Source organism: Entelurus aequoreus, linkage group LG16 (genome assembly GCF_033978785.1).
Source record: "Entelurus aequoreus isolate RoL-2023_Sb linkage group LG16, RoL_Eaeq_v1.1, whole genome shotgun sequence".
Taxonomy (NCBI): domain Eukaryota; kingdom Metazoa; phylum Chordata; class Actinopteri; order Syngnathiformes; family Syngnathidae; genus Entelurus; species Entelurus aequoreus.
In genome coordinates, this window is record NC_084746.1 from 42,274,410 (window position 1) to 42,286,909 (window position 12,500).

The following is a 12,500-nucleotide window of genomic DNA, read 5'->3' on the forward strand; positions in this document are numbered from 1 at the left end:
CTTTAAGTCTTTTGAGTGCATAGGTGCGTTACACTTAATGTGTACACTTAGCCTTTTGAAGTACATAAGTGTGTTCTTATTGAGAAAATTGCAGTACACTGTCAGTACCAGGATGTTGTCCTCAAAACACGCTAAATGGTGAGTGTGCCGTGATGGACACCTGACAGCCTCAATAGTCACCATCTTGGCTGCGTAGCGGCAGGCGAATGGGTTAACTTGAGTGGTTGCAAATCACTATTAAAAAGGAGAGATGAAGAAGGTAAATATTGTAGTATTGTTACTTCAGGTAAGTGTGCAATGGCAGTATTGGATTTGGGACAGCAGTAGTACACAGTGTAAAGTACAAAGTATACTTATTAAAGGGAAGTATACCATTTAAAACCCAGTCTTTGATTTCCCACTTGTGCGTGTGTGCAGATGAGGAGCAGTGGAAAGGTGAGCAGCGGGATGCTTCCGAAGTGTCGGTGCAGTGGTCTCCGAGCGGACAGGAGATCTCCCTTATCTCGGAGGATTACTTTCCGATGTACTTTGTGGCTCCAGGTACTCTTCCAAGTGGACCTCACATACCCCATGACATGTATGCAGGACAAAATTAATATTAAACATGTCTTCTTTTGTGTCCCAGACAAGTTTTTGGGGAACCAGTTGCTGAGCTACGGCCAAAACCTGAGCCTGAATTTTCGAGTCGACCGGCGGGACACACGCTTGTCGGCCGAGGATCTGGTTCTGGAGGGCGCCAACCTGCGTGTAGCAGTCCCCCTCATCGCCCAGGGCAATGCTTACCCCAGCGAGAATGTGCAGACATACGTGTTCAGGTGACTTTTGCTCCGGTTTCACCTTCAGAATAAAAATACATGTCACTGACTCTAATGTGTGATGTTCTTAAGACTCCATGACAGCACCGATTACCCCTGGAGGCCGGCCATCAGCCACTCGGACTTCCAGAAACTTCTCCACAACCTGACCTCCATCAAGATCCGCGGCACATATAGCGAAAGAAGTATGGCAAGGAAAACACACTTTCTGTCGCGTGCTCGCTAACTGTAACCCATCTCTCCAGGTGCCGGTTACCTCGACGATGTCTCCTTAGTGACGGCGAGACGAGGCCCGGGCGTTCCGGCCCGCTGGGTGGAGCAGTGCACGTGTCCTCAGGGTTATCAGGGTCAGCACTGTGAGCAATGCACTCTAGGATATCGCAGAGCCCGCCCTGACCTCGGACCTTTCAGTCCCTGCGAACCCTGCAACTGTAACCGCCACAGCGATTCCTGCCACCCGCAGACAGGTGACTGCTTGCTGACCTCTTGATACTGACATATGCCTGTTTGGGTTGCTAACATTTGCATGTGCACGTTTCCAGGTGCATGTGAGTGTCAACACAACACAGCCGGGCTGAGCTGCGAGCGCTGCAAGGATGGTTTCTATGGCGACGCAACCAGGGGGACGTCTGTGGACTGTCAGGCATGTCCGTGTCCTGCGGGAGCTACGTGCGCTGTGGTCCCCAAAACTGGAGAGGTGGTCTGCACCAACTGTCCCACTGGCACCACAGGTATGTCCAGATTCTGCCAGATCTCCATGGCAACACAACAGTGCTAACGCTGTGTCCCGTTACAGGTAAGCGCTGCGAGGTGTGCGACGACGGCTTTTTCGGCGACCCGCTGGGCAAGGCCGGTCCAGTGCTGGCCTGCCGGGCGTGTAAGTGCAGCGACAACATCGACCCCAACGCGGTGGGAAACTGCGACCGAGGGACAGGCGAGTGCTTAAAATGCATCTACAACACCGCCGGCTTCTTCTGCGACCGGTGCAAAGATGGTTTCTACGGCAATGCCCTGGCATCAAACACAGCCGACAAGTGCAAGCGTAAGTGGCTCACGTGACTCAGCACTCACTTGCCTTTACAAGCAAAGCATCTTGTGATCTCGTTCATCCTCCTCAGCCTGCTCCTGTTCTCCACTCGGCACTGTGGACCGGCAGACCAGCTGCTCCCAGGTGACGGGTCAATGTTCGTGTCTTCCCAACGTGATCGAGCGTGACTGCAGCGCTTGTCAGCCGGGATTTTTTAATCTGCAAAGCGGCAATGGCTGCGAAAGGTAAGACGGTCTGCATCTGCTGACGTCCAGTCGGCTGGTGCGTCTTACACTCTGCCTCCTCACAATCCCTCAGGTGCAACTGTGACCCCATCGGATCCACAAACGGGCAGTGTGACATCACCACGGGACAGTGCGAGTGTCAGCCCGGCGTCAATGGGCCGCGCTGCGAACGCTGCGAGGTCAACTTTTTTGGCTTCAGCTCTTCCGGGTGCAAACGTATGTGCGCGTCAGCCTGAACACAATAGATACTGACCATTGTTTGACCGATGTGGGACCTTTACGTAATCCCTGTTTGACCTCCCCCCCCAGCTTGTGACTGCGACCCCGAAGGTGCCCAGTCGGGTCAGTGCAAAGAAGATGGCCGTTGCGAGTGCAGGCCTGGCTTTGTGGGCGCTCGCTGCGACATGTGTGAGGAGAACTACTTCTACAATCGCTCGGCACCTGGATGCCAGCAGTGTCCATCTTGCTACAGCCTGGTCAGGGACAAAGTGAGTGGAGACCCTGCGTTGCGCGCAAACTCTGCTTCGGAACTGGATGCCAACCTGAGATCACTGTGCACAGGTCAACCAACAGCGGCAGAAGATCCACGAGTTGCAGACACTCATTGATAACCTCGGATCGGGACAGGAGACGGTCAGCGACAAAGCCTTCGAGGACCGGCTTAAGGAGGCCGAGCGCGCCATCGTTGACCTCCTAAAGGAGGCCCAGTCCAGCAAGGGTAACGCTGCATTTTGGACTTGCTTAAGTATGTCTTGATCATGTCTTGAATGTGCTTTGAACATGTTTCCTAACTCACCATGCCAGATGTGGACAGAGCCCTCATAGAGCGCCTAAACAACATCAACAACACCCTGACCACGCAGTGGAACCGCCTGCAGAACATCCGCAGCACAGTAGACGACACGGGGGGTCAAGCGGACCGTGCCCGCAATCGTGTCCGCCAGGCGGAGAATCTGATTGACCGAGCCCGCCAGGAGTTGGACAAGGCCAAAGAGGCCATTGGCAAAGTGGTGCGTGATTTCAGTGTTGTCGATGAAAGCTAGGGACGGGTATCGAGTTTGGTAATTTTATAGGTACTGACCGAAAACTGTCGGTACGACTGGGCACCGAGTCATGTAAAATCAAGCGGTGCCATATCTTGACACGATTGTTGCACATGACGCCACGTCCGGTTGAAGATTCGGCACCGGCTCAAGCACTTAAACGGAAAAGAAGTCGTCAAGCACTCAGAGCGGACTCAGCCGAACTGCCTCTAAATAGTGTTACCATTTTCCACACAAACAAAGCAAGAAGGCGCTCAACAGCACTGTAAGGTTCCACTTTTCAAAATGCGCTAGTTCGATTGGATAGACATGCTACTGATTGAAATCAATCATTCATCCATTTTCTACTGCTTGTCCCTCTCGGGTTCGCGGGAGGGCTGGAGCCTATCCCAGTTGCACTCGGGCACAATGCAGGGTAACACCCTGGACAAGTTGCCACACATTACTGATTTTAATTGACAATTTCAACACATCCAAATTTGGTAGTCAAAACTACAACTAAGATGCACGTTGGAATCAAACAGCGAGTGTGTAATAGATACAATACTTACAGTATCAACACTATGTAGGGCTAAAAAAATAAAATAAATTCAACTTAGTGGTTAAACTTTCCTGGAGAAGGCAACACACTGTTGCCTACTACTATTGCCATTTGACGTCTTGGAATTGTCCACTCTATAATACGCTACTATACTTGCAAATGAGACATGGAAGTGTAAGAAAACAAGATAACTGGACAGCACAGATGTTAAAAAAAATAGCATTAATTAACACACACAAAAGTACCAACAATTGGTACTGTTGTTGAGTACCGGTATTGATTCCCAGGTACCAACAATTGGTACCGTATCGATTAGGGCACGTATCCCTACTGGAAGTGTCCGTCTTTCATTGTTTGTCTCCATGCAGGACATCAAGGCACCGAGTGGCGGCGGCGATCCCAACAACATGACGCTGCTGGCCGAGGAAGCCCGCAAGCTGGCGGACAAGTAAGAAGATATTCATTATAAGTTGTGGAAATGGACTTAAAAATGAAGGTGCTGACCATGTTGCCCTGTTCTCAAATAAAGGCACAAGATGGACGCTGACCAAATTGAAAAGATCGCCAAAGACGCAAACGACACGTCCACCAAAGCTTACAACCTGCTACTCAAGACCCTGGACGGCGAGGGAAAGACGAGTCAGGAGATAGACGAGCTCAACAGGAAGTAGGTGTTTCGCAGAGTGAGGTGATTAAACACGCTTGTTGACCACTGCTTCTTGTTTAGGTACAATGAGGCGGTGGAATTGGCCAAGAACTTGGAGAAACAAGCCAACAAGGTTCAGGCAGAGGCTGAGGACGCAGGAAACCAAGCTCTGAAGATTTTTGCCAACCTCACAAGCTTGCCACCCTTTGACACCCAAGTCTTAGAGGTCACCACCACCTCCCAGAAGAAACGCTATGTACCCCTTCCTTTTTCTAAATACATCCACTTTCTGTTTGCAGGAGGATGCCAACAAGATCAAGAAGGAGGCAACAGACCTCGACCAGCTGATCGATAAAACAGAGAAGGAGTACAAAGACCTTCGAGATGACCTGAGGTCCAAAGAGCTGGAAGTACGCAAACTTCTGGAGAAAGGAAATAGTGAGCAGCAGGTATGTCTGCCCCACTCGCCACAAGTCACATCCACTGTCACGCATTAGTCGACAACCTCTTCCTGTCCTTTAGACCGCCGATCAGCTGCTGGCCCGAGCCGACGCTGCCAAGGCTCTCGCCGAGGAGGCAGCTAAGAAAGGCCAGTCTACCTTCCGAGAGGCTGAGAATATCCTGGATGACCTTAGAGGTGCAGACTCCTGCCTCTTGTCATTTGTCGATAAACGTTCAAAGTTTAACGTTCAAACACACTCTGGTACCCTTCCTTTAGATTTCGACCGTCGTGTCAATGACAACAAAACAGCAGCAGAGGACGCTCTGAAGAGGATCCCGTCCATCAGCGCCACTATCGCTGCCGCCAATGAGAAGACTCGGCAGGCGCAGGCGGCGCTCGGCACTGCGGCTGCAGACGCCCGTGAGGCAAAGAGTAAGGCGGAGGAGGCTGAGCGAATCGCCGGCAATGTGCAGAAGGTGGGCAGGACAAGGTGACGTGAGCGATAACGTGACAATGACATGTTTGTGTTCCCTGTGGCTCGCAGGGGTCAGCCAAGACTAAGGAAGACGCTGAGAAGGCCCTGGAGGACTCTAATAAGCTGGACAGTGAGGTGGATTCCATGATGGATCAATTGAGTGCAGCTGAGCAGGAGCTGAGCAGGAAGAAGGCGGAGGCGGATCAGGACATGATGATGGCCACTATGGTAGACCCCCCCCACCAATATGTTTCTCAAATGTTCTCCACACATCCCAACGATCCTTTTTCCTGACTGCAGGCGTCCGACAACGCCAAGGAAGCTGAGGACAATGCCCGGAAGGCCAAGAGCGCCGTCAAGATGGTCCTGGGCACCATCACCGCCCTGTTGGATCAACTTGGTAAGTCCTGGTTGCAGGCAGCGACATTGCATCAAGTCACAGCTGCTGTGTCCCCACAGGAAACATTGACAAGGTGGACCTGAGCAAACTCAACCAGATTGACGAGTCACTGAAGCGCGCCAAAGGCAAGATGGCCGACAGTGAGCTGGACAGAAAGCTTATGGAATTGAATGACGTGGCGCGGACGCAGGACGCCATGATCAATGACTACGACCGGCAGATCCGCGAGATCCGCGCAGACATCGCCAACCTCAACGACATCAAGAACACGTTACCTGACGGCTGCTTTAACACGCCGTCTCTTGAGCGGCCTTAACCCTGCCCCTGTCTAGCAGACACGCCCACTTGTACCAAAAGCAGTTTTTAAACTTGTCTGTTTTTTTTTTTTTTGTTGTTTGTTGTTTTTGTTCCACTAGCGTGCATTCGCTAGAATGAACTCAGTGACGGAGCAAAGCCGTGCACAGAACCAGAACCACAAACCCAACGTGACTGCACACATTTGCTGCACACAGGAAGTCCCTCCCACTGCCAATTTCCTGTGTGTAAGCTGCCATTACCCATCATGCCCCGGGAGATGCTGGCTACTTGAGTGTCAGTTAGCAGCACGCCACTGCTCATAGTGCTTGTTTATTCACGTAGACGGCAAGACAGCCAGCACAGGAAGTGACGTCTGAGTGCAGCCTTGTAAGATTTGATTTTCTAGCCTATGCAGATTCACTCTCACCCATGCCACATTCTGAGGGAACAGCAGGCGGCCGTCTTGAGACACCCTTCAGCTAGCAGATGCTAAGCTAAACCCGCTATCAGTCAATCATGCTAACCAAGCCAGCGACCAATCAAAGTATGGATGTCCCACCTCTGCTGGCCGATGTTCCCTCAATATGTTCTCGCGTGAAGCCCCGCCACCCACGGAGTCCACGTCTGACACTATGCAACTTTTGTACATTTTGTTTTCTGATACACTGGTGCTAATTATATTTGTGTGAATGTTTATTTTTATTTGTGTAAATACGCGCCTCTCAAACAGAACCTGCAGGTGCACGTGCACGCTCGACACGGCCCAAATGTCAGTTTGTTGGATTTTCATTAAGCTGACTATTGAGTATTGTTGTATCTTTGATGGCATGTCTGAAGTCACATGACTGAAGTTAACAAGTAGTTAACCTTTTTTTTTTTTTTTTATGAGTGTTTGTGCCTTAATATGAGTTTGTAATCACACTCCTGGTGGTCCTTCAAGCCGTCTACGTATTGAACAGGTTCTTATGTTGGACCACTACCACTCTTCCCTCCAGCCACACGTGTATATGTATATGTATACAGTGTACAATAAACAACAGTATTTCTAAGTTATGTAGCCTACCAGTCGTTGGTGCTGCCTATCTACTTCCTGTTTCCTGTTAATGACCTCACCCAGTGTGACCTCGCCAACATAACATTTAATAATAAAAGTTTATTACTTGACTGTTGTTGTTTTACTGCAGAGATAATACTCTTTTTGATTACATTAAGTCGACGTGCAGTCTTAGAAAAGACCAGTAGGTGGTGGCGGACTGCTAAGAAAAGTAAAAGTAGAAATAAGTGAATTGTGTTATTAGCACAAATGATTAGTTATTATAGTTGCTATTATATATTTTGAAATCGTCAACTTTTTCACTAAAAAATGTATTATGTGACTAAAAAAAATCATCAAACTGGTCAAACAAATGATGACCATTAATCGATTAGTAAACTACTCGCCGCCCCTCAGAACATAGGAGCGCGCTCTGGTGTGGGCTCGTGCACGTCTGTCGGGGGCGCGCAGGCTCGCGGTCACTTCCAGCGAGTTCGTGTGGACTTGGCGGCCGCCATAGGTCCACTCTTTTCCGGGGACGAGACAAGACGCCACTGTACTTTGCTGGTGGCTCCAGGCCACTGAGCTGACCCGCAGGAGTGGAACCATGAGGCGGAGCAGTCCGGACCACCGGAGGGCTAGCAGCTAGCTCGGCTAGAGCGAGCAGGCGAAAGTGTTGGCGCGCTTTGTGGACAAAAGTAAAGTTGTAAAGTTGATATTTGGCGTCCGGAAGTTTTCATACAAAGAAACAAAAGTTTGGAGTTTGGGGAATGGACTCGGACTCCCTCACCGGCGACGTGGACTCTCTACACGGCGGACTAGTGGACCGAATCTTGTCGGACACAGTATGCCAGCATCAGGGATGGCTCCTGGTTTACGGTAAGCCGAACTCAATCCCACTCCCCGTCCCCCCTCCCTCCCCACGTCTTTTCTTCGTCATAGGTCAAAGGTCAGCTGGCTGGGTTCCGTGATTGATGACATATGTGACGTCACCAACATGCGTCTCTCTGTTTAGTCTGGTTTCCATAGTAACGTCACATTTTGTGAATGAACTCAGCCAAGATGAAGGCCCTCCCCCTCACTTGGCTCAGGACTCTGATCCATTCCTCACTTAGAACCAGAACCGGTCCAGAAGTGACTTACATCCCTTGAGCTCGTGAGTCACCGTCAGAAGGCGAGCACAACACCCGTGTGACCACAGGCGCGTACTTCCTGGTCTGCCGAGGTGGAACAGGAAGTGGACAATTTTCCTGTGGCGTTCAACAGGAAGTTGCTGCAGGATTTCCTTCCCAAACTTAAAATAACTTTAGGGAAAATTCTTCATCGTTTTAATCCTTCTCCATCATTCGATGAAGGAGAGGAACTTCCTGTCCATGTGGTCAGTGGTCCAGACTGACGGCAAATACTTCTTGGAGTCCTCGATGTTGATGGATATTTTTAGTTTTTCAACAGGATGGAGGTCTTGGACCCACCAAAGCACTGGAGAGGCCCTCTCCTTCTATATTTACTACTGTGTCTTATTGTTTCCTTTTGCCGCAATGGGGGTTTCCTGGAGCAGGAAGTGACAGGAAATAGCAATGATTGTGCGTCACATGCACGCACTCTTGCACAGGTGCGCATACCAAGATGGCAGCTCTCAACCAGCCTAGGGTTACACTCTGGAGGCTGCCGGTGTGAAGTGGACTTTCTGTTTGCCTTTATGGCCTTTGAGGGCTGCCATGTCACATGGCGTTCACACTCAGCTGACCCTCCAGTGGTCACATGGTGTCTCTGATGCGATCACATGTATGAAGTAGCTGCTTGTCTGACAGGAAGAAGCTTTTAGACGCCACCTTCATTCACCCTTGTCATCAAATCAACATCGTCTCACTTCCTGCTCACAAAGGAACCACAGCCTGCTAGAACCAGATTGGCCCCTTGATGCCACACTTCCTGACAGGAAGTCGTTGAAAAGGCACAGTGACTGCCGGTGTGAAGCAGCTTGATGATAGCTGATGGTGTGTGCTCCACCATGTTTGGCTCGGTCCAGAGGCCCAGAACGACTAAGCGTCAGTGCCTGTTCAGGAGGACGCCTTCGCAGCAGCCATTGGAAACCTATCTGCTGACAAAATGTGCCAAGATGGCTGCCGCAGAATGTGAAGAGCCGAGCACAGAGCCACTAAGGTTGAGTCAGCGTGACGGTCTGCTCCCAGCGGGGACCGAACATCTGCGCACTATACTGAACGTTCTTCATATAGAGCACGCTACTTCCTGTGTCCTGGAAATGATGCCACTCCAGAAGGCACAGCCAGACCCAGACAGACAATCCATCTGGCGCTTCTGGCAAAGGACTAGCAGAAGTGTGGACCTTGATGAAGGAATGTCTGGTAGGACCTACTCCCTGTAGGGCACGACCACCTTTTGTAACTTCTCACATTGGCACTCTTCTCTTTTTCCAACTTGCTAACACTATTGCTAGCCACTCGCTAGGAAACATGACTCAGCAAGCATCACTCAATAAAACATCAGGGTCAGGTCACATGACTCGCTTGATCCGAGTCCTGAGTCCCAGCTTTGGACCTTTGACCACTCCTCCCACGCCAACCCATCATGCAAGGGCAGAGTAAGGTCGATACAAGGCTGAAGTTATTTCATTTGAAACAAAGGCCAGGCCATCGTTCCCCTCCGTGTCACATGACCCGTGTCATTGATCACATGCTGACATACTCTTGACATTTTCACAAAAACACAAAAATCAATGGGATGCTTTTTGCTACACACAACTCAAATTTGAAATGTACTTACTGTGTGTGTGTGTGTGTGTGTGTGTGTGTGTGTGTGTGTGTGTGTGTGTGTGTGTGTGTGTGTGTGTGTGTGTGTGTGTGTGTGTGTGTGTGTGTGTGTGTCAGGGTCACACCCATTGCTATTCTCAGAGGACATCCGCCCCCCGCCTATCCCATCCCATCCATCTTGATAAAGTTATGACGCAATGTTTCAGTACTCTGATTGGTTGATGTCTGCTATGTTTACTGGTTGCTATGGGGAGAAGACCTGCTTGCTGCTGGTTGTCACACAAAGCAGCCTGTGTGTGCTGGGCACGCATGTGTGAGAACAGGTGGCCAACATTCCCAGTGAGGTTGAAAAGAGTCAAGTTTCTCAAATGGTTGTGTGTTCAGTCATCATCATAAAGAAGCGTGTCCACAGCTCTATGCAGGTCTTGGTGGCATCATGCTACGTAAGACCACCTGCAGCATGATGCCTGTACTGTACTTCCTGCCTTTTGTTGACACGGACTAACAGCTCCTGTACTTATGCGGACGTTTAAGATCCAATTCCTTTGTGGAGTTTTGAAGGTGCGGTTCTTAAGTAAGAAAAGAAGTCAGGCCAACTCTTAAAATTTCCATTGCAAGTTAAGGCATCTTTTCAGACTCGTGCCTCTTACAGGTGCACCCTGACCTGCAGTTGAATTAATTATGGCGTTTGTGTTTCAGATGTCAAGGGTCCTCCGGCCCACCGCCTCTCGTGTGGCCAGAGTCCATATTTAGACGGTGCCATGTGGGAGAAGAAGTTGTGCTTGTTGACGGACAGCCAGCTCCTTATAGTCAGCAAGGATGAGCAGGTGAGACAAAGACATCATCATGTGGTCTTCAAGTCCCGTCTGAATAATGCAGCCCTTTCACCCCCACAAAATGAGGCCCAGGAGAAGACATCGGACGCAGCAAAGGCTCGCAGCCTTCGTAGGACCGTCAGTGTCCCCTCGGAGGGACAGTTCCCTGACTTTCAGCCAGAGGGCCCCATCAAGTTAGGTAAGACCAGAGCCATGTCTAAAGAGGGTATGGACAATTCAGTTTCAGACAAGCCTCAAATGATTGGTCAAACCCCTCACGTGACAACAGAGGGGTACCAACTTTGAGCTGGCCACAGTGTTGGAGCTATGCGTACATTCCACTTCCTCATTCGACTTCTCTTTTAATTGAATCATTTTTTTGCCATGTAAACATGCCTTGTTGTGCAGCATGGGGCTGCTCCGCACGTAAAAACTGTGGGAAGCTTTTGCATCACTTTCCCTGCAACCCAGTGAGGAGAAAAGTATGGGAAGTGAAGTTTCACAAAAAAATCCATACACAGTTGACACTCTTATTTTGTTATTGATCTGTTTTATTGATTTTCATGATTACAAACATACAAGCAAATCAACAGTCAATTACCATATTTTTCGCACTATAAGGCGCACCGGATTATAAGGCGCACCTTCAATGAATAGCATATTTCAAAACTTTGTTCATATACAAGGCGCACCTATGCATCCATTAGATGGAGCTGCGCTAAAGGGAATGTCAACAAAACAGTCAGATAGGTCAGTCAAACTTTATTAATAGATTACAAAACTCTGTTCACTCACAAAATGAATAAACAGCTGTTTTATTATTTTCCCCGAGGTAAAGTCAGTGACGTGGTGTTTTGTTTATCTTTTAACAACAGCGAGGTATAACATGTAGTGGAACATTTATACCACATAGTGGAGGGGAACTTTTACCTGGTTCAATAAACACGTAAAAAACAGTGATACTGTTACGGTAAATCAAACGTTAGTACAATCACAATATAGTAACACTCGAAATAGTGCAGAGCAATAACAATATCAATAACTCAACGTTGCTCAAACGTTAGTCACACAACACAGCACACAAAATAAACATGTAAAGCTCACTTTATGGAGTTATTCCTCATCCACGAATCCCTCGAATTCTTCTTCTTCAGTGTCCCAATCAAACACCATTGATTCGTTTATGTTAAATTCTCTCGCTGCTCTATTCCCGTGTTCTATTGCGTGACTGATCGTCTTAAGTTTAAACTCTGCGTCGTAAGCGTGTCTCTTAATAGGAGCCATTTTTGGGTTAGAAGCGCTTCTTCTTCTACGGGGGAAAATGAAGTCGGCGGCTGCTTACCATAGAAGAAGAACTTCTTCTACGGGGGGAAAAGAAGTTGGCGGCTGCTTACCATACTTGCCAACCCTCCTGAATTTTCCGGGAGACTCTCGAATTTCAGTGCCTCTCCCGAAAATCTCCCGGGACAACCATTCTCCCGAATTTATCCCGATTTCCAGCCGAACTTAAGGCATGCCCCCTCCAGGTCCGTGCGGACTTGAGTGAGGACAGCCTGTCGTCACGTCCGCTTGGAAAAAAGTAACCATAGAACACTAGTGTTCTGTGGTTAATTTTTGGTTGGCCAACTGTTTACGTTGTATTGCGCACCCTGACGGCAAGTGTGGGAGTCAGTTCTGAAGTATGAAGTAAAGAGACGTGACTTCGTCACCTTGCCTGGTTATTGACTCCAACCCAGAATATAACACTGCCAATACCTACGCTCCTTCAAAGGCTGTACTACTGGCTGCAAAGCATTGCACTTTCAAATACAACAATGAGTAGAGAGTGTTATGTGTAAATGAATGAACACTGAAATTCAAGGATTTATTTTATTTATACGTGTACATATACAGTATCTGTGATGAGGTGGCGACTTGTCCAGGGTGTACCCCGCCTACCGCCCGAATGCA

At 49.1% G+C, this 12,500-nt stretch overlaps 2 protein-coding genes across 10 annotated transcripts in view; both read left to right on the top strand.

Annotated features, from left to right (window-relative positions):
* Nucleotides 1–6,848, top strand: part of lamc1 (laminin, gamma 1) — a 44,091-nt gene extending 37,243 nt beyond the window's left edge. The window contains exons 9-28 of the mRNA XM_062022954.1: nt 418–540; nt 626–815; nt 888–1,000; nt 1,061–1,282; nt 1,358–1,546; nt 1,612–1,857; nt 1,934–2,087; nt 2,161–2,303; nt 2,397–2,575; nt 2,649–2,805; nt 2,892–3,097; nt 4,040–4,119; nt 4,201–4,338; nt 4,399–4,543; nt 4,617–4,766; nt 4,840–4,954; nt 5,036–5,235; nt 5,304–5,462; nt 5,535–5,634; nt 5,694–6,848. Coding sequence (XP_061878938.1) covers nt 418–540; nt 626–815; nt 888–1,000; nt 1,061–1,282; nt 1,358–1,546; nt 1,612–1,857; nt 1,934–2,087; nt 2,161–2,303; nt 2,397–2,575; nt 2,649–2,805; nt 2,892–3,097; nt 4,040–4,119; nt 4,201–4,338; nt 4,399–4,543; nt 4,617–4,766; nt 4,840–4,954; nt 5,036–5,235; nt 5,304–5,462; nt 5,535–5,634; nt 5,694–5,950 — 3,266 coding nt within the window. The 3' untranslated portion in view covers nt 5,951–6,848. The remainder of the gene's footprint in view (nt 1–417; nt 541–625; nt 816–887; nt 1,001–1,060; nt 1,283–1,357; nt 1,547–1,611; nt 1,858–1,933; nt 2,088–2,160; nt 2,304–2,396; nt 2,576–2,648; nt 2,806–2,891; nt 3,098–4,039; nt 4,120–4,200; nt 4,339–4,398; nt 4,544–4,616; nt 4,767–4,839; nt 4,955–5,035; nt 5,236–5,303; nt 5,463–5,534; nt 5,635–5,693) is intronic.
* Nucleotides 6,849–7,389: 541 nt separating this feature from the next.
* rasal2 (RAS protein activator like 2) overlaps nt 7,390–12,500 on the top strand; it is a 19,616-nt gene continuing 14,505 nt past the window's right edge. For 2 of the 9 annotated variants that reach the window (XM_062022958.1, XM_062022959.1), the window contains exons 1-2: nt 7,390–7,843; nt 10,435–10,749. In XM_062022958.1, the coding sequence (XP_061878942.1) occupies nt 7,735–7,843; nt 10,435–10,749 (424 nt within the window). In that variant the 5' untranslated portion in view covers nt 7,390–7,734. Of the gene's footprint in view, nt 7,844–8,598; nt 9,331–10,434; nt 10,750–12,500 lie in introns of those variants that run through there. The other 7 variants (XM_062022963.1, XM_062022962.1, XM_062022960.1 and 4 more) reach the window with 6 other exon arrangements.